We start from the raw sequence: 20,379 nt of genomic DNA on the forward strand, positions 1-20,379 counted from the left end.
ATATCACATTTGGTGCGACTACATTCCCTGTCATTTCCGGTTTACAATCTAGGGCATCGGGTTGGCGTCGGGTAGCTTTTTATGTAGCGATATCAGGATAGAATAGCCATTGTAAATATTTTGGGAAGTCTGTCGTTAAAAGACTCTCCATGGTTATGTTAATAGTATCGCAGTTAATCTAAAACCATTAACTTTCGTAGCTAAACATTTTCTTTATCAAAGCGAAGTTCCAACTGTTCCAAGATGCCTGAGAGTAAGTTGATGCTGTTTTGTACGCTCGCAAACCAGTTCCAAGTTGGCTGGCGCCGTAGCTCAGTTATCTATGTTCTGTAAAAGATTGCATTTAGTTGTATACGATGAATTGTATAAATAATCTAGCTTGCTTCGTTTCATTAACCTTAGTGATTCGGGTAGTTGATTGCCTGATTGTTGGTTAGCTCCGGTGTGAGCTGATGGAAATGTGTGTGTTGTCAGTTCACTTGGTTGGAAGAATATTTGTAAAACACAGAAATGGTAATTTAGCTAGCTAGCTAACGCTTTAACTCGGTTCAGCTCGCGTGTTGTTGATAGCTATCTTGCTGATTACAAGTAAAGTATGGGAATAACGGATTCAGATGTTTCATAAGGCTACGCACGCGAGTAACTTAACTAGGCTAGCGCAATGCTGCATGCACTGTATTCATAACATCAATTATTCAATTGACCATGGCCGCTAATGCGATCCTGCAGATTGTTTCAGTAGCAAAGCATATGTTCTGCCTAGCTGTTTGTAAATAAACTGAAAAGTGTGCTTCTCTTTAATACGAATTGTTTTTAATCTCTTAACATTTCAGCCGAGCTATATTCCAATCCGTTGGCTCCGGATAACCATGAAGTGGATGACCATCGCTCAGCTCTCCAGTAAGTTGCGTTTCTTATCCACTTCAGGCAATAGATAACTGCGTACCTTTTTCTAGGACATGTATGGGATCCACTGCATTTTGAACCTACGTTGTCACCTCGGTTTAACGCTGGCAATTTAACACGAGTGTTACAGTGTTTATATTTCCCATATCGAATGATAGTTCTGTGACGGAGGGTATATAATCAAATATTTATCAAATAGAATGTCCCAGAAGCTTGTGGCACAGATTCTACCATCTGGGATGCTAATTTTGGCCAAGTATGCAAGTTGGCCCAATTTGTTGCGACATTATCTCTTCAGGATGGCTTTAAAAAAAAATCTTAAATCTCTCTCGGCTAATGTGTTCAGTTCAAAAGGGACTGAAGAGAACAACGTCCCGAGTGGCTATGATTAAAGCTCATTTTAGCTCATTATTTGCTTCATGTCTTGACACACTGTAAAGTGGCACATTTGCAGATTAATCCAAATAGTTGTTTGACTTCGATTTCAAATCTGGAAAATTCCACTGCAGTGATGCACAGGCAGACTGCTTGAAGGTGCTTGATTTTCTGTTTTGAATTTTATGCAACCCTCCTTCACTCTAGTGCTTATCCTGTGTAATTTAAATGTAAAGAGTTGTGAATTAAATTGCTTTGGAGTTCCATTTTCCGAAGTTTGCAGTCTTCTGTATTTAAGGTTGTTTGTCTGAGAGCGGGATTTTCAATTAAAAGTTGTAATTGTAATTTCTCTATTAAATGTACATGAGGGATTTCTAAAGTATATCTGTGCATTATGAGCAAAGCATGGCTTGAACACATTATAGTACTCATTATATTCATGGATGCTCTTTTACAGAGTGACTTGGAAAAAGTAGAGAACATTGGTGTTAGTCTCAGAAGACTGCTGGCCGGTTTCATGGGCACAGATTAAGCTTAATCCTGGCCTACATTTAGCATTGTATGGAGAATCTCCATTCGAAATTGAATTTGGTCAAGGACTAGGTTTAAATCGTGTCTGTGAAACTGGCCCTAAATGTTTACGGTCCACTGCCGGACCTGCTGTGGAGGACTGTTAATCATGTGACTCTCTTGTTGCCCAGATCCAAGCTGACCAATGAGGACTTTAGGAAGTTGTTGATGACCCCACGGGCCACGCCCTCCTCGGCCCCACCTTCAAAATCACGACACCATGAGTAAGTGACAGCTGCTCACGATGACCGCAAAACATGTATATTGAGTTAACAGACAACCGGTAACAGTCAACAGCGGAAAATCAGTTGGAACCCATGTATCTTGCCTTATGGTATTTGCATTGACACCTGTAGCATTGTGGTAGATTTGGTGTCATTGTTAATATAAGTTTTATTGTGGGAAGACCCCACAGAAAGTCCCCAGAAACTTTGTGTATGTTAAAAGGATGCCATTGTGGCCATGGTTTTACACGGTACCCCTTGCACTGTTAGATAGTAAGCCGCTTCTGTTGTCCTCCAAACATTTGTTCAGATTTGTATTGTCTTTTTTTCCGCAGAATGCCACGGGAGTACAACGAGGATGAGGACCCCGCAGCTCGACGGAGGAAGAAGAAAAGGTGACTCATTCAACACCGTCCTGATGCAGGGGATGAAAGGACTCGTTCACCTGGTTCTAACCCTTGAACATTTCAGCAATTGACATTTTCTTCTGTGTCGATTTGGTTTTATAATCTCTACAAGGGGCATGTGTTCACATTGTGTAGAATCATCGGTCTAGAACGGGGCCGCACGGTCCTAATCCTGGAGATCTACCGTCCTGTAGGTTTTCACTCCCAACCCTAACGAAGCACACCTCACTCAACAGCTAGAGATCTTGTTGAGCTACTGATGAGCGGAATCAGGTGTGCCACGTTGGGGGTTGAAATGAAAACCTAGATCTCCAGGAACAGGGTTGGTAAAAAGAATGTTCAACACACATTGTTGCACAATGCATTTGAGCCAGCCATAACCTAAGCCAGCACATTGAATGACCACCCACATACTGCATATAAAAATAGCTAGAACACTTGCTTATGTACTGCCGTCATTTTGACAATATTAATAAGCTTTCCCCTTCCAATAAATCTCATATAGTTCTTAGGCGGACAGGTTGTATTTTATGTAGGGATATGGCTTTGTGCCGAGGGGGGATTATGGGGTTTGTAGTCCTGCTTGAGAGTTCACCCCCCGTTTCCATGGCTGCAGTTATTACGCGAAGCTGCGACAGCAGGAAATGGAGAGGGAGAGGGAGCTGGCGGAAAAGTACCGGGATCGCGCCCGCGAGCGTCGCGACGGCGTCAACAAGGACTACGAGGAGACGGAGCTCATCAGCACCACCGCCAACTACAGAGCGGTGGGGCCCACGGCCGAGGCGTGAGTACCCCAAACCGCGCGCTGAGGGGGGGGGGGGCGCCCCAAATCACACTCTCCTCAAACTGAAACACAGAGCGGGCGCCCCAAATCACACTCTCCTCAAACTGAAACACAGAGCGGGCGCCCCAAATCACACTCTCCTCAAACTGAAACACAGAGCGGGCGCCCCAAATCACACTCTCCTCAAACTGAAACACTGAGCGGGCGCCCCAAATCACACTTCTCCAACCGAAAAACACTTGAGTGTGCACCCCAACTCCCCTTGAATGTGCACCCCCAAATCACTCTCCTCCAACTGAAACGCAGAGCAGGCCAAAATTCCACTCCCCTCTAACTGAAACATTTCTGATTGGTTGTTCACTATTCCCCCCCCCCAGAGATAAATCCGCAGCAGAGAAGAGGCGGCAGCTGATCCAGGAGTCCAAGTTCTTGGGTGGTGACATGGAGCATACTCACTTGGTGAAAGGGTTGGACTTCGCTCTGCTACAGAAGGTCAGTGTGGGGTCGGGGGGGTCAGAGTTCAGAGACACAGCCGTAGCATTTGTCCATTCTTCTGGGCAGAAACCAGAAGGTATTTGGGGTGGCGGACTGACCGCTTTCTGAAGAGCTTTTATTGCTCCTGTTGTGTGTGAAGTATTCTGCCAAATAAGCCACGCCCTGAAACTCTGATTGGCAGTTCTGCTCTGCTGATTGACAGGCAACCTTACAATGAAGAGGCTGTAGAGCTCCCAGGGCTCCCTGTTTTTTTAACTGCACACACACACTGGCATGTGCCCTAACTTGCCCGTCTGTTGGTTGCCAGGTGAGGGCAGAAATCACCAGCAAAGAGAAGGAAGAGGAGGACATGATGGAGAAAGTTCAAAAGGAAGTCAAGTAAGGGACTCCATTTCCCAGCAGCACGTGCTGCTCCTTTACTCGTGTAACCGCACCCTGTACTTGCGTATTTATCGCCGTAACGCATTTTCTCTGCCGCCAGGAAAGACGAAGACCCAGAACAGAAGATTGAGTTCAAGACTCGCCTGGGTGAGTCTTGCACTCTGTCAAAGAGAGATTTTCACTTCCAAGTGTCACACACCTGGATAAATAATATTTATAATAAGCTGACAGTTTTATCCAAACCAACATCCAAACCAGACTAAGCAGGGGACATCTCCACCTGGAGCAATATGGGGTTAAGTGCCTTGCTCCAGGGCCCTACAGTTACACCGGGGATTGTCCCACCAACCTTCCGGGTCTGAGTCATGCATCTTAGCCTCCAGGCTACATCTGCCCCAAATAAATGATGATTAATCCAAGATAAAAAATAAATATGTTCTGCAGGGAGGAACATTTACCGGATCGTGTTCAAGGGCCGTCAGATGGAGCGGAACGAGCTGTTCCTGCCGGGCCGCATGGCCTACGTGGTGGACCTGGAGGACGAGTACGCCGACACGGACATCCCCACCACCCTCATACGCAGCAAGGCCGACTGCCCCACCATGGAGGTGAGAGCAGGGCCCCGGGAGCTGCGCCGTGGGGACCGCTCGCGCTGCTGACCAATCGCAGAGCAGCTCTGCGCCGTTCTGTAGTCCTAACCGTCACACTGCTGACCAATCGCAGAGCAGCTCTGCGTGGTTCTGTAATCCTAACCGTCACACTGCTGACAAATCACAGAGCTGCTCTGCGCCGTTCTGTAGTCCTAACCGTCACACTGCTGACCAATCGCAGAGCAGCTCTACGCCGTTCTGTAGTCCTAACGTCACACTGCTGACCAATCGCAGAGCAGCTCTGCGCCGTTCTGTAGTCCTAACCGTCACACTGCTGACCAATCGCAGAGCAGCTCTGCGCCGTTCTGTAGTCCTAACCGTCACACTGCTGACCAATCGCAGAGCAGCTCTGCGCCGTTCTGTAGTCCTAACCGTCACACTGCTGACCAATCGCAGAGCAGCTCTGCGCCGTTCTGTAGTCCTAACCGTCACACTGTTGACCAGTCGCAGACCAGCTCTGCGTGATTCTGTAGTCCTAACCATCACACTGCTGACCAATCTCAGAGCAGCTCTGTGTGGTTCTGTAGTCCTAAAGATTGTTTGTGTGACCAAGCATAGAGTAGGAGGTCAACATGTTAATCATGCATATGAAAAAGGAGGATTAATCGGTAATAATTGGAGACCATTGTCCATCCAAATCCAACCAGAGCTGGATTTGGATTTGAGTGCCAGATCTGATCCCTGCAATCAGGATCATTTAATGCATTCTGAAATGCAGAATTCTATTTCTGTGTCATATCTGGGTCTCGCTGTACTCCTGGCCTACTTCTCTTGATGCCCTTGTGTGTTGTGTGAAGGCACTCTGCTGAAGTTTTACTTCGGAACCATTTCCCATTCTCTCTCCTGCCCCCCCTCCCCTCCCCAGGCCCAGACTACCCTCACCACCAATGACATCGTCATCAGCAAGCTGACACAGATCCTGTCGTACCTGCGGCAGGGCACGCGCAACAAGAAGATGAAGAAGAAAGAGAAAGGTACTGGCCACACAAGGCTGACATTGTCCTGTGAACTGGTCTCCATCTTTGTAGTTCCGTAGTTGTATATGCTTCATGTTTGTATTTGTTGGTAGTAGAATTGGGTCTCGTTATTTTCATGCAAAGGTGATGCACCTCTTTTCTGGACTGACTTTGTGTGCCTGACTGATGTGTTCTCTTTTCTCAGGGAAACTCGATGAGAAAAAGGCCCCTGAGGCAGATTTGGGGTAAGAGTTTTAGAGTCACAAGTGTATTTGTGCACTTCTTATTCCTGTGTTTAGCCGTTTATTACTGATTGAGTCTTTGTAATGCATTGAAATTCCAATATAGCTCTCAATTTACAGGTTGAATAACCAGTGAAAATAATTCCACATACTTTATGCCAAAAATAATTTTTCCCTCCCAAATTCAACCCACACGGGGAAATGGCTTTAAGCGGAATTTAACAAAGTGTTTTATTTGAGTCAGCCAGCTGTCGATCTTCAGATCCGCACATATTTAGATCGGCCGTTTTAGCAGCGAGTTGTGCGAGTGTGTGCGAGAGAGTCAGACCTCTTTCCTGTCTTCGCTCCGTAAAAAAGCATCTTCGACGACATCGGCGACTACAACCCCTCCTCCTCCAAGGCCATCCGGGAGAAGGAGAAAGAGAAGGAGAAGGAGCGATATCGGGAGAGGGAGAAGGAGAGGGAGAGGGAGCGAGAGAGGGAGCGGGAGCGGGACAGGGAGGAGGACAAGCGAAGGAGGAGCTATTTCGAGAAGCCCCGGGTGGACGATGAGGTAAATTGGGAAACTGAGGTCAAACCGCAGCCATCCGGGGACATGGTGTTCCTGTCCCCTATCCCCCAAACTTCTCCTAATGAATTGTTTTATGCACTTGGGTGTCAAATGAACCGAACCTTACAGTGAAAAGGTGCGATAAAAATGGCTTGTTCTACTTGCCTGAAAAACGCGGAATACTAATCTTGTCGTTTTTCCGTTTGTCTCGACAGGCTATTGATATTGAGAAAGGTAAGGATGCTCCCTGCTGTGTGTTTGTTTTGTTGTGGTGCTGATGGGTCTTAGACAGCACTGAGGTTTATTTGCATGGTCAGTCCCCTCTAACCGCACGTGCTACAGCCCGTTTTGCACTTAACCAGAGTATGTGACTATAAAAGGAGGAATGAAGTACGTGTGCTTTAATGCTGTGAGATAAAGTGGAATAAACACTCATTACCCATACAGATTATGAGGGCTAGGCTGTATGCAGGGAATGCTAACGCTGCTCTGACCCCTGACCCTCACAGGTCCAGGATCAGTGAAGGACCAGATCAAACTGATCAACGAGAAGTTTGCAGGTGCAGCGGCCGCGCAGTGGCAAGGCCAGGAGACATATCCTTTCAGCGCCTGTCTTGTCCGTCTGTTTGTGTCTTTCTCCCTTTCTATCCATCTCTTTCTGTCTCTCGTTCTCTCTGTGTCTGTCTGTCTCTCTTTTTCGCTCTGTGTCTGTCTCTCTCTCTTTCTCTCTCTGTGTCTGTCTATCTTTCTCTCTCTGTGTGTCTCTGTGTGTCTCTCCTTACATTACATTACAGGCATTTAGCAGACGCTCTTATCCAGAGCGACATACAACGAAGTGCAGATCGAACACAGGGACAAGTGTGATGAGGAATCCCTGTCTGTCTGTCTCCCACTCTCTCGGTCTGTCTCTCTTGCGTACTCTCTCGCTCGCTTTCCCCTTGCGGGTTGCCCGGTTAAATGTTCACATTTCAAGCCGTTCGTGGGTGATTTGTAAGCCAGAGGTTTCTCAGCCCCTGTGTAGAATCTGGCAGCCCTGTGCAAAGGAATAACAAGACGATGACAAGGTGTTCAATGCAGATCCTTTGATCGCTAAATTGCACGGATGGGTCGACTGCCATTACGCAGTAGGATGTGGGGGACACTCACCCAGTTGATTTTAGTGGATCCAGTATGGCTCTTCCGCTGGGCTCTTGCTGTTGAATGTTTGTTCTTGATAAGGGGCCCGCAGGTGTTTCCTTAACCGCTGAACACTGCCGGAGTCCGGAGGGAGGAGAAGAAGCACGTGGGAGACTTTTTCGGCATGTCCAACAGCTACGCCGAGTGTTACCCAGCCACGTATGTCCACGAGCTGATATTGGCCTTATACCGAATACTACCGCAGCTACTGAGCGCATGCACACTGGCATACGTTACATCGGTCATTTAGCTGATGCCTGTATCCAAAGCAACTTGATTAGACATTTGATCATTTGATCCCCTGTGGAGCAATTAAGTGCAGCCCAACTGCATGGATCTTTTCATGGCCACACCAGGGCTTCCCAGTCATATACAGTACTGTGCAGAAGTCTCAGGCACCCTGGACTTTATTATATATATGTTTATTTTTTTGTATGTTAGTATAAAAGAACACATTTCAGATTTCCAAATATTAATTTTCCAAAAGATTGAATTTTTACAGAGACATTTTTGTATTAAATTTTAAAAAGTAACATATTACTGTAAGCAATTGACTACTTCTTACATAAAAACTTGATCAATGCTGTCTGAGATCAGAAGCAAGGAGCCAACCAAAGTCTGTGGCAAGTTCTCCTACAGGCTTGGAACAGCCTCCCTGCTGCTTGTCTTAGCCAACGCTGTCCTGCAGTTCTATGTCTCAGAGAAGTGATGCAGTTTTAACGCCAAGGGGTGGTCACAAAAAAATACTGATTTGATTCAGTTTTGAACTATTCTGCCAAATTACTGAAATGTAATGTAAAATGTATAGTATGTTTATTTAAGAATCATCTGTACAGAATGTTATACAGGTACCTAAGACTTCTGCACAGTACTGTACCTTTGCCACTTGCCTTACATTTCTGACGTTTATGCTTCTGCATTTAGCAGACACTACATATGCGAATTCAAATTCCCAAGCCATGATCTGTTTATTCTTTTAACCGCACACATATGACACCAAGAACTACATCCTGGCCAGTAGGGTTTGCCCTTGCCCTTACCCTGCAGTTGGCCTTTTTCTCACTTTCCCTTCTCTCCCCAGGATGGATGACCTGGCAGTGGACAGCGATGAAGAGGTGGACTACAGCAAGATGGACCAGGTGTGTCCCTGTTCACTCACACACCTGCTGTATTGTGCCAGACATGCATTTCTTACTGCACAATGGCCTATAAAGAAGTGTGGGGATTCTGAGATATGTTTTTTTAATCTCTGAGGCAAAACATTTATTGTATTTGATGCCATTTTGGTTTGGTGTGAGTGTGTCACTAGTCCCTGGGAGATGATGAATGTTTTGTGTTCTTCTCTCTTTTTTTCTCTCCAGGGTAACAAGAAGGGCCCTCTGGGTCGCTGGGACTTTGACACGCAGGAGGAGTACAGCGACTACATGAACAACAAGGAGGCGCTGCCCAAGTACTGCTCCCCCCTTGTGCGCGCACGCGCACACACACACACTCTCTCACTCACACACTCGCTCGCTCGCTCACTCTCTCTCACACACACACACACACACACACACACACACACACACACACACATCCTCACTGTATTACTTGCTATATCCCCTCCCATGTGTGCTGTTGTGCTGTATTCCTGTTGACCTGGCTACAGTAACCTTTCCCCTAGGGATTGATTGATTGATTGATTGACAACACACACACACACACACGCACACACACAAAGCCTCCTCATACTCATAGCCACATTATGCCCATTCCTGCACTCATGGCACATGTATGTTCCATGGGGAGCACCAGGTATCGCTACCGTTTTAGCATGCGAACCTGGCTGTAACCTGTGACCTGTCCTCTCGGTTATAAGCAGAGCCATTGCCTTTTCTCAGTAAGTGACGTCTGCTCCGTTTGGTCCTTCAGAGCTGCCTTCCAGTACGGGATTAAGATGTCGGAGGGCAGGAAGACGCGGCGCTTCAAGGAGACCAATGAGAAGGCTGAACTGGACCGGCAGTGGAAGAAGATCAGTGCGGTGCGTGGGGTGGGCGGGAGGGGCGTGGTTGTGGAGGCAGGAGGATGGGATGGAGGTGGTTGTTGAGGTGGCCTGAACACAAGTGATCTGACTGGATCAGGCTCCTAGGGTGCATTCAGTATGAGCTAACGTGCTAACATTGACAGCCCTAGTATTAAGTGAATACAGTATGAGCTAACGTTGACAGCCCTAGTATTAAATGAATAGAGTATGAGCTAACGTGCTAATGTTGACAGCCCTAGTATTAAGTGAATACAGTATGAGCTAACGTGCTAACGTTGACAGCCCTAGTATTAAGTGAATACAGTATGAGCTAACGTGCTAACATTGACAGCCCTAGTATTAAGTGAATACAGTATGAGCTAATGTGCTAACGTTGACAGCCCTAGTATTACGTGAATACAGTATGAGCTAACGTTGACAGCCCTAGTATTACGTGAATACAGTATGAGCTAACGTTGACAGCCCTAGTATTAAGTGACTACAGTATGAGCTAACGTGCTAACGTTGGCAGCCCTAGTATTAAGTGAATATGGTTTTTCAGCAGAATTATTTGAATGTGGCTGTGAAGTTGATCAAGTCTGTCTCAATAGAACTGTGTGGGACATCAGACAAGGGGGCTAAAGTGAATTTTTTTTTTTTCTTGCACAGATCATTGAGAAAAGGAAGAAAATGGAGGCAGATGGGTTTGTAGCATTTTTTTTCTCTCCATTTTTCCATGAGGAAATGTGTGCAACCTGCGTTGTGATGATAATGTGGTCATCTCACCTCTGTGTGTGTGTGTGTGTGTGTGTGTGTGTGTGTGTGTGTGGGGTTTGTATAGTCTGTCAGGACCACATGGCTGAAGTAGAGCTATCTGTGCACTAAAAGCTCAGATGGTAGGCGTAATGAGTTGTCAGTAGTACACTGTAGTGCACGGTTTTCAATTTCTTATATTTCTTATATATTTATATCTTATATTTTCTTTTAACCACTGCCATAAATGCCGAGTCCCTGGTTCATGCGAACATGTCCCCTCTGCATAGTTTAAATTATTTCACCCAATGGGAGTATAAATTAAAACAGCTGGGTCCCAAGAATTGATTCCTGTGGAATGCTCCTCGACAGCTACCTGCACCAACGTAGTAGTGCTCTCCTGTCTCATGATTTAAACCAATTCAGCAGTTCCAAACCAATTTTACAAATCTGTTTTGGTATGAAATGGTTAAGGTTTCACCATAGTAATAGGGTTCTAATGTTAACCTTTCATGTCTTGTTACAGGGTTGAAGTGAAGAGGCCCAAATACTGAAGATCTATTTTGCTAATTATTTCCATGTTTTACATATAACTTTTAAGAAATTGTCATCTTTACTATTGCTCTTGAACCAATAGAATATTTGAACTGCAATACATTGTATGCTACATGTTTGATTTATGTTAGTAAAGTAAGTCATGAACCCGAATATCGTCTTACTTTTTGTATTATTTTTAGGAAGAAAAAAAAAAAGTATCGTGATGTAAAGGAAAATTAGATAAAGGCTTTACTTGGCTGTGTACGTGAAATGCTTCCTCTGAAACTGATGGATGTTTGTAATTGTATGCGAGATCCAATAAAATCCTTAATAAAATTGCTGTGTTTCCCATCTCCTAACGCCATGCGGATTCATTTCACTGTAATACGGTCAGCCCGGTGATCCTTTAAAATATTTAATGGTTCAAAGCTAATCGAATATCGACAATCTCGCTGGCTAGTTTATCTCGCGGTAACCCATAGGTTAAAACATTAACATATTAAACACATTTTTCCTCCATACATTATTATAAAAGTGAACTCCCAATGATGTAAATCCAAGGGGCCAAATGCATTACTAGAATTAATATTGGCCCTTTCATTGTCCCTGTATATTATCGCTTGTGGTACATTTAAGAAAGTTTTGTGGTTTAAAGAATTGCTTTTCCATACACGTCATCATATTAAAATAGCTAAGGTTTTATAAACGAGTGCAACGTTTGGTCCCTGTGCAAATAAACTGCTCTGAGCGCCATGATATTTTTTCCACGACACGATCGCCACACCCAATGCAAAAATCGAGCTGAAGAGAAAGGCGAAAAACGCCTTACGCCGCCATGGCGTCCAGACTGAAGGATCCATCCGTATCTAGCGCTGAAAGTAAAGATGCACCGAAAGTAAGTAAATCCTGAAATGAGAATATGTGCGAAGTTGTCTCGCTAAAAAAAAAGAAGTTAGTTACTTTTAACGTCCATTTACCAGTTGGAACTTTCCAACCGAATAGCCTAGCTAGCTAGCAGACGTGAAGTGCGTTATAACGTTTGGGTGACGTAACCAGCTGATTAGGTATAGTCTAAAGCTAATAATGTTTCATGGGTAAGTTAACTTACTCTAAAAGCCTGTCAAGCAAACGTTAAATGATGTTATTTAAGCGTCCTGGTATTATTCCAGGATTGGAAAATGTTTTACAGTAGTAAGCTGACTTTGATCCAGCGGTAACTTACTCCACTCAACGTCCGGCAGGCCGCAGTGTCTGCAGTCATTTGCTTCAACCGTGCCCTAAACCACCTGTATTTCACTAATTGGCTTCTCTGAACCAAGCAGGTAAAATAATTAAGTCAAATCAGGTGGTGTAGCGCACGGAAATACCTGCAGACACTGCAGGACGAGGAGTTGAGTAATGCGCTATAGTGTTATCTTAAAGCTAATAACGTTAACCAGATACAAAATGTAACAGGAAGTTAATTTGAGCATGTTGGTATTATCATTCTAGGCTAGATAAATATTTTACATTTTTAACCATCTTAATTATTGATAGCTAACTATTTATGACTGACTGGTGTAAATAAACAGCAATCATTATGCAGCTTTTTGAGAGGGTCATTTGGCTTGAGCTTTTGCCTGGCCAAATGTTAGCTAGCTAGCACATTTTAGAACTAGTTAGCTAACGTTAGCTAGCGTTATGTGGAAGAATCATTGCAAAGGCCTTGCGTTAATTAGCGGTATCAAGCTCTTGGAACAACATTCGGTTAGTATGGGCCATCCATTTCGGTTTCGTCGATATAACGCTATAATAAACAATTTTCTTAACTTGTTTGCAGCGGAGTATTTTTAACTTGTTTATATACATTGGGATTACAGAACTAGACTTTTTAGTCGAGCTGCCGTTAAGATAGCTAGCTAAGATAGCATTGCTCGACGAATTACGAGACTAGATGCAGGTTATTGAAATAGCTACATGTTGGGAGTGATTCTTCCTGATGTATTCGTAATTTGACAGGCTAAGTGGGTATCTGCTTTGCACCATGTGATAGAAAGTAAAAGCTAGATGCACTGCATGTTTGTTTTACACTAGTAAGTTAACAGATGTTCACTCGCACATTCTTGAGTGGCGTCCGTGTGTCTGTCAGAGCGCTCTCTGGTGGCAAACCAGGGGAGTGCTCACTTCAAGTATCAGCACAGCTTGTCTGATGCTACCAAAGGACAAAGGTGGGTGACCCTTCACTGGCACTGTGGTCCTGCTGGACGCAAGCCTCGTTAGCGCAGTAGGCAGCGCGTCAGTCTCATAATCTGAAGGTCGTGAGTTCGATCCTCACACGGGGCATTTTTTCCCCCCGTTTATCTTTTGTTTTTTTAGTAAACATGTACTTGCTTAGTGCCCCGCACGGTCTGTACAATAGCGTCCTCGAATGGCGAATTTGTTTGCTGGCTCACTGGCATGTCGTTTGTGGCGTACTTAACCTCTGCTCTCCCTAGACCACAGGATTACTGTATAAAGTATTGTGTGGTTTCTGTGGTTTAGTCATCACCCACCATTTGTGCAGGCCTTGCACCATGAAGGTTTCCGTAGTGTAGTGGTTATCACGTTCGCCTAACACGCGAAAGGTCCCCGGTTCGAGACCGGGCGGAAACATGTTTTTTTAACCTGAGGGAGAATCCATATTCAACCAGAGGACTATTTAACGGTGTCTGAGGGATACAAATCGTCTGTTTTTATTTGTGTGACTGGCCGTTTGTTTACAGATGGGGTTTTTTGACCACCAGATGGCGCACTAGCCCTTTTGCAGTTTTTGCCCGGCAAATACGGATTTTGATGAACACTAACCTTGTAATGTATGAATTGAACTTTCGGTGCTTTGTGAAGATAATGAACCATTATTTTCCCATTAGTTCTCTATGGTAGTCCTTAACAGTATGGATGTAATATTTATTTTGGTCTCATGTTGATATTGTGGCCCTGTTCCTACCTAGAGTGAATGACACTTTCTGCAGAAAACAAGTACAATATATAATTTCTGTAAATCATTGCCATGGTGGCCTATCTTTGGGTAAGTCTTATCTCCATAATATCTCACAGATCCTCATATGATATTGATGTCATCAGCATCATAGTATGACAGCAGTTTTTCTGTGTGAAATGTCTTTGATTTGCCTATGGGAAACTTTTTGCTGACTGACCACCATTAAAATGATCAGAGGTGACATCTCTGCCCTCCCTCGCACACATGATTACTCTGTATGAAGTGTTGTGTGGTTTCTGTGGTTCAGTCATCACCCACCATTTGTGCAGGCCTTGCACCATGAAGGTTTCCGTAGTGTAGTGGTTATCACGTTCGCCTAACACGCGAAAGGTCCCCGGTTCGAGACCGGCCGGAAACATGTTTTTTTAACCTGAGGGAGGAGAATCCATATTCAACCAGAGGACTGTCTGAGGGATAAAAATCGTCTGTTTTTATTAGTGTGACTGGCCGTTTGTTTGCATATGGGTTTTTTTGACCACCAGATGGAACACTCGCCCTTTTGCAGTTTTTGTCCGGCAAATACGGATTTTGATGAACACTAACCTTGTAATGTATGAATTGAACTTTCGGTGCTTTGTGAAGATAATGAGCCATTATTTTCCCATTAGTTCTCTAAGGTATTCCTTAACAGTACGGATGTAATATTTATTTTGGTCTCATGTTGATATTGTGGCCCTGTTCCTACCTAGAATGAATGACACTTTCTGCAGAAAACAAGTACAATATATAATTTCTGCAAATCATTACCATGGTGGCCTACCTAAGTTTGGGTAAGTCTTATCTCCATAATATCTCACAGATCCTCATATGATATTGATGTCATCAGCATCATAGCATGACAGCAATTTTTCTGTGTGAAATGTCTTTGATTTGCCTATGGGAATTTAAACTTTTTGCTGACTGACCACCATTAAAATGATCAGAGGTGACATCTCTGCCCTCCCTCGCACACATGATTACTCTGTATGAAGTGTTGTGTGGTTTTTGTGGTTCAGTCATCACCCACCATTTGTGCAGGCCTTGCACCATGAAGGTTTCCGTAGTGTAGTGGTTATCACGTTCGCCTCACACGCGAAAGGTCCCCGGTTCGAAACCGGGCGGAAACATGTTTTCTAACCTGGAAAAGCCCTTTTCACATCTCGGTGAGCATGGTTGGATCAAACAGATCCACAGCAAAACAACATTTTACTTGAGTTTAAGTTTCTTATTTATTTGCAAATATATACAGAAAGTGAGAGGGCTTACAGGCTCTCTGATTTGAAACGCTCATAGCAAGTTTTTTATACGCACTTTTCCATGAGGGCGGAGACAAAAACAAGGAAGACAACCTAGGATTATTAATATTTAGGCTAGTCTCCAGATAAACTCTGACCTTGCCATATAATCAGAATGTGCATTATAGGAACAGCAGAGACATTAATCTCATAGGCTGTGTGTCTGCTTGGGTGAGACAGAGGAAAATTCTTAGTCTAATTTGTTGATTATAGAGCATATTTCATCAGCACTTAATTCAGAAAGTGGTCTAATTTGTAAGAAAGATTATAATCAAAGGTTATTTTTAATCACGTGATTGTCTCTATTTTAGCACACATTGTCAATTACGAAAATGACCCTTACAGGGACTATCCATGTCCATCCTTAGAGGACTGTTTAACGGTGTCTGAGGGTGATTTCACTTAGATTTTGTTTCAGCCTCTGAAGTGGACTGATCGCTTGTGCGTTCAAGAACATGCAAAATATACGAAGACCTGTCTGATATGAACCAAACTTGGACAACCTCAGGATGTAGTCTCAGTCTTGGTGGCAAACCGGGATTTGATTGTCTTTCACTTGCTGTACACTTAAATCTCTGCTCTCCCTCGACCACTAGATTACTGTATGAAGTATTGTGTGGTTTTTGTGGTTCAGTCATCACCCACCATTTGTGCCTCCCTTGCACCATGGCTGTTTCCGTAGTGTAGTGGTTATCACGTTCGCCTAACACGCGAAAGGTCCCCGGTTCGAGACCGGGCGGAAACATGTTTTTTAACCTTAGGGAGAATCCATATTCATCCAGAGGACTGTTTAACGGTGTCTGAGGGTGATTTCACACTTTGCTTTTGTTTCAGCCTCTGAAGTGGACTGATACCTGAGCGCTATTTGCGCGTACAAATGTAATGTAACAGCGTGTGGTCTCAGCACGGTTTGTTTGAGGTACACTTAGTTTGTGCACTTTGCATGTTCACATTCGCACAAAAATGCTGTATTGTCAGCCTTAGTTCACTTGAGAGGCTGAAATTAAGTGTGAAAACACTGTAATGTCTTTCTCTCAGTTAAGATTTCCGGTTTCTTAACAAGCGAACGATTTATTTTTGGTAGAATTCTAGGTGGGGATACGCACCCTAATTGGCTGTTCTAATTCTTGGTCGAATCTTGCGAGCAAACAGTGATTCGATTGGCTTTCACAACCAAAAATGGCAGAGCCCCATGGCTACAGACATTTGAGTACTTTCTGCATTGGAGGCATTCAGCATAAATCGTCTGTTTTTATTTGTGTCACTGGCCGTTTGTTTGCAGATGGGGGTTTTTTACCACCAGATGGCGCACCAGCCCTTTTGCAGTTTTTCCCCGGCAAATACGGATTTTGATGAACACTAACCTTGTAATGTATGAATTGAACTTTCGGTGCTTTGTGAAGATAATGAGCCATTATTTTCCCATTAGTTCTCTATGGTATTCCTTAACAGTACGGATGTAATATTTATTTTGGTCTCATGTTGATATTGTGGCCCTGTTCCTACCTAGAATGAATGACACTTTCTGCAGAAAACAAGTACAATATATAATTTCTGCAAATCATTACCATGGTGGCCTACCTAAGTTTGGGTAAGTCTTATCTCCATAATATCTCACAGATCCTCATATGATATTGATGTCATCAGCATCTTAGTATGACAGCAATTTTTCTGTTTGAAATGTCTTTGATTTGCCTATGGGAATTTAAACTTTTTGCTGACTGACCACCATTAAAATGATCAGAGGTGACATCTCTGCCCTCCCTCGCACACATGATTACTCTGTATGAAGTGTTGTGTGGTTTCTGTGGTTCAGTCATCACCCACCATTTGTGCCGGCCTTGCTCCATGAAGGTTTCCGTAGTGTAGTGGTTATCACGTTCGCCTAACACGCGAAAGGTCCCCGGTTCGAGACCGGGCGGAAACATGTTTTTTTAACCTGAGGGAGAATCCATATTCAACCAGAGGACTGTCTGAGGGATAAAAATCGTCTGTTTTTATTAGTGTGACTGGCCGTTTGTTTGCATATGGGTTTTTTTGACCACCAGATGGAACACTCGCCCTTTTGCAGTTTTTGTCCGGCAAATACGGATTTTGATGAACACTAACCTTGTAATGTATGAATTGAACTTTCGGTGCTTTGTGAAGATAATGAACCATTATTTTCCCATTAGTTCTCTATGGTATTCCTTAACAGTACGGATGTAATATTTATTTTGGTTTCATGTTGATATTGTGGCCCTGTTCCTACCTAGAGTGAATGACACTTTCTGCAGAAAACAAGTACAATATATAATTTCTGTAAATTATTACCATGGTGGCCTACCTAAGTTTGGGTAAGTCTTATCTCCATAATATCTCATAGATCCTCAAATGATATTGATGTCATCAGCATCATATGACAGCAATTTTTCTGTTTGAAATGTCTTTGATTTGCCTATGGGAATTTAAACTTTTTGCTGACTGACCACCATTAAAATGATCAGAGGTGACATCTCTGCCCTCCCTCGCACACATGATTACTCTGTATGAAGTGTTGTGTGGTTTTTGTGGTTCAGTCATCACCCACCATTTGTGCAGGCCTTACACCGTGAAGGTTTCCGTAGTGTAGTGGTTATCACGTTCGCCTCACACGCGAAAGGTCCCCGGTTCGAAACCGGGCGGAAACATGTTTTCTAACCTGGAAAAGCCCTTTTCACATCTCGGTGAGCATGGTTGGATCAAACAGATCCACAGCGAGCGAAACAACATTTTACTTGAGTTTAAGTTTCTTATTTATTTGCAAATATATACAGAAAGTGAGAGGGCTTACAGGTTCTCTGATTTGAAACGCTCATAGCAAGTTTTTTATACGCACTTTTCCATGAGGGCGGAGACAAAAACAAGGAAGACAACCTATGATTATTAATATTTAGGCTAGTCTCCAGATAAACTCTGACCTTGCCATATAATCAGAATGTACATTATAGGAACAGCAGAGACATTAATCTCATAGGCTGTGTGTCTGCTTGGGTGAGACAGAGGAAAATTCTTAGTCTAATTTGTTGATTATAGAGCATATTTCATCAGCACTTAATTCAGAAAGTGGTCTAATTTGTAAGAAAGGTTATAATCAAAGGTTATTTTTAATCACGTGATTGTCTCTATTTTAGCACACATTGTCAATTACGAAAATGACCCTTACAGGGACTATCCATGTCCATCCTTAGAGGACTGTTTAACGGTGTCTGAGGGTGATTTCACTTAGATTTTGTTTCAGCCTCTGAAGTGGACTGATCGCTTGTGCGTTCAAGAACATGCAAAATATACGAAGACCTGTCTGATACGAACCAAACTTGGACAACCTCAGGATGTAGTCTCAGTCTTGGTGGCAAACCGGGATTTGATTGTCTTTCACTTGCTGTACACTTAAATCTCTGCTCTCCCTCGACCACTAGATTACTGTATGAAGTATTGTGTGGTTTTTGTGGTTCAGTCATCACCCACCATTTGTGCCTCCCTTGCACCATGGCTGTTTCCGTAGTGTAGTGGTTATCACGTTCGCCTAACACGCGAAAGGTCCCCGGTTCGAGACCGGGCGGAAACATGTTTTTTAACCTTAGGGAGAATCCAATTCATCCAGAGGACTGTTTAACGGTGTCTGAGGGTGATTTCACACTTTGCTTTTGTTTCAGCCTCTGAAGTGGACTGATACCTGAGCGCTATTTGCGCGTACAAATGTAATGTAACAGCGTGTGGTCTCAGCACGGTTTGTTTGAGGTACACTTAGTTTGTGCACTTTGCATGTTCACATTCGCACAAAAATGCTGTATTGTCAGCCTTAGTTCACTTGAGAGGCTGAAATTAAGTGTGAAAACACTGTAATGTCTTTCTCTCAGTTAAGATTTCCGGTTTCTTAACAAGCGAACGATTTATTTTTGGTAGAATTCTAGGTGGGGATACGCACCCTAATTGGCTGTTCTAATTCTTGGTCGAATCTTGCGAGCAAACAGTGATTCGATTGGCTTTCACAACCAAAAATGGCAGAGCCCCATGGCTACAGACATTTGAGTACTTTCTGCATTGGAGGCATTCAGCATAAATCGTCTGTTTTTATTTGTGTCACTGGCCGTTTGTTTGCAGATGGGGGTTTTTTACCACCAGATGGCGCACCAGCCCTTTTGCAGTTTTTCCCCGGCAAATACGGATTTTGATGAACACTAACCTTGTAATGTATGAATTGAACTTTCGGTGCTTTGTGAAGATAATGAGCCATTATTTTCCCATTAGTTCTCTAAGGTATTCCTTAACAGTACTAATGTAATATTTATTTTGGTCTCATGTTGATATTGTGGCCCTGTTCCTACCTAGAATGAATGACACTTTCTGCAGAAAACAAGTACAATATATAATTTCTGCAAATCATTACCATGGTGGCCTACCTAAGTTTGGGTAAGTCTTATCTCCATAATATCTCACAGATCCTCATATGATATTGATGTCATCAGCATCTTAGTATGACAGCAATTTTTCTGTTTGAAATGTCTTTGATTTGCCTATGGGAATTTAAACTTTTTGCTGACTGACCACCATTAAAATGATCAGAGGTGACATCTCTGCCCTCCCTTGCACACATGATTACTCTGTATGAAGTGTTGTGTGGTTTCTGTGGTTCAGTCATCACCCACCATTTGTGCAGGCCTTGCACCATGAAGGTTTCCGTAGTGTAGTGGTTATCACGTTCGCCTAACACGCGAAAGGTCCCCGGTTCGAGACCGGGCGGAAACATGTTTTTTTAACCTGAGGGAGAATCCATATTCAACCAGAGGACTGTCTGAGGGATAAAAATCGTCTGTTTTTATTAGTGTGACTGGCCGTTTGTTTGCATATGGGTTTTTTTGACCACCAGATGGAACACTCGCCCTTTTGCAGTTTTTGTCCGGCAAATACGGATTTTGATGAACACTAACCTTGTAATGTATGAATTGAACTTTCGGTGCTTTGTGAAGATAATGAACCATTATTTTCCCATTAGTTCTCTATGGTATTCCTTAACAGTACGGATGTAATATTTATTTTGGTCTCATGTTGATATTGTG

The 20,379-nt window shown here is 43.6% G+C and overlaps 1 protein-coding gene and 8 non-coding genes across 9 annotated transcripts; all 9 read left to right on the forward strand.

The window, feature by feature from the left end:
• Positions 1-23: 23 nt before the first annotated feature.
• On the forward strand, positions 24-11,359 carry ik (IK cytokine). The gene is made up of 20 exons (XM_061235295.1): positions 24-253; positions 834-900; positions 1,983-2,075; positions 2,411-2,470; positions 3,099-3,266; positions 3,644-3,758; positions 4,069-4,139; positions 4,243-4,289; positions 4,587-4,750; positions 5,658-5,766; positions 5,954-5,993; positions 6,348-6,543; positions 6,756-6,774; positions 7,050-7,132; positions 7,790-7,875; positions 8,798-8,855; positions 9,078-9,166; positions 9,628-9,736; positions 10,388-10,422; positions 10,998-11,359. Exons 1-20 carry the CDS (start codon positions 244-246, stop codon positions 11,023-11,025), a joined length of 1,647 nt encoding a protein of 548 aa, XP_061091279.1. The 5' UTR covers positions 24-243; the 3' UTR covers positions 11,026-11,359.
• Positions 11,360-13,257: 1,898 nt separating this feature from the next.
• Positions 13,258-13,330, forward strand: trnam-cau (transfer RNA methionine (anticodon CAU)). The gene has a single exon. It is a non-coding gene; the product is annotated as a tRNA-Met (tRNA).
• Positions 13,331-13,566: 236 nt separating this feature from the next.
• On the forward strand, positions 13,567-13,639 carry trnav-aac (transfer RNA valine (anticodon AAC)). Its single transcript has one exon. It is a non-coding gene; the product is annotated as a tRNA-Val (tRNA).
• A 1,421-nt stretch (positions 13,640-15,060) lies between these two features.
• Positions 15,061-15,133, forward strand: trnav-cac (transfer RNA valine (anticodon CAC)). The gene has a single exon. It is a non-coding gene; the product is annotated as a tRNA-Val (tRNA).
• An 840-nt stretch (positions 15,134-15,973) lies between these two features.
• Positions 15,974-16,046, forward strand: trnav-aac (transfer RNA valine (anticodon AAC)). The gene has a single exon. It is a non-coding gene; the product is annotated as a tRNA-Val (tRNA).
• A 1,109-nt stretch (positions 16,047-17,155) lies between these two features.
• Positions 17,156-17,228, forward strand: trnav-aac (transfer RNA valine (anticodon AAC)). The gene has a single exon. It is a non-coding gene; the product is annotated as a tRNA-Val (tRNA).
• A 669-nt stretch (positions 17,229-17,897) lies between these two features.
• On the forward strand, positions 17,898-17,970 carry trnav-cac (transfer RNA valine (anticodon CAC)). The gene has a single exon. It is a non-coding gene; the product is annotated as a tRNA-Val (tRNA).
• An 844-nt stretch (positions 17,971-18,814) lies between these two features.
• trnav-aac (transfer RNA valine (anticodon AAC)) lies at positions 18,815-18,887 on the forward strand. Its single transcript has one exon. It is a non-coding gene; the product is annotated as a tRNA-Val (tRNA).
• A 1,108-nt stretch (positions 18,888-19,995) lies between these two features.
• trnav-aac (transfer RNA valine (anticodon AAC)) lies at positions 19,996-20,068 on the forward strand. The gene has a single exon. It is a non-coding gene; the product is annotated as a tRNA-Val (tRNA).
• Positions 20,069-20,379: the final 311 nt, after the last annotated feature.

The sequence above is a fragment of the Conger conger genome, chromosome 3 (genome assembly GCF_963514075.1).
Source record: "Conger conger chromosome 3, fConCon1.1, whole genome shotgun sequence".
NCBI lineage: Eukaryota > Metazoa > Chordata > Actinopteri > Anguilliformes > Congridae > Conger > Conger conger.

Bases quoted from the DNA above. Each gene is read 5' to 3' on its own strand.
- ik (XM_061235295.1), top strand. The intron at 4,290-4,586 runs GTGAGTCTTGCA...TATGTTCTGCAG, and splicing joins TGAGTTCAAGACTCGCCTGG to GGAGGAACATTTACCGGATC. The intron at 5,767-5,953 runs GTACTGGCCACA...CTCTTTTCTCAG, and splicing joins GATGAAGAAGAAAGAGAAAG to GGAAACTCGATGAGAAAAAG.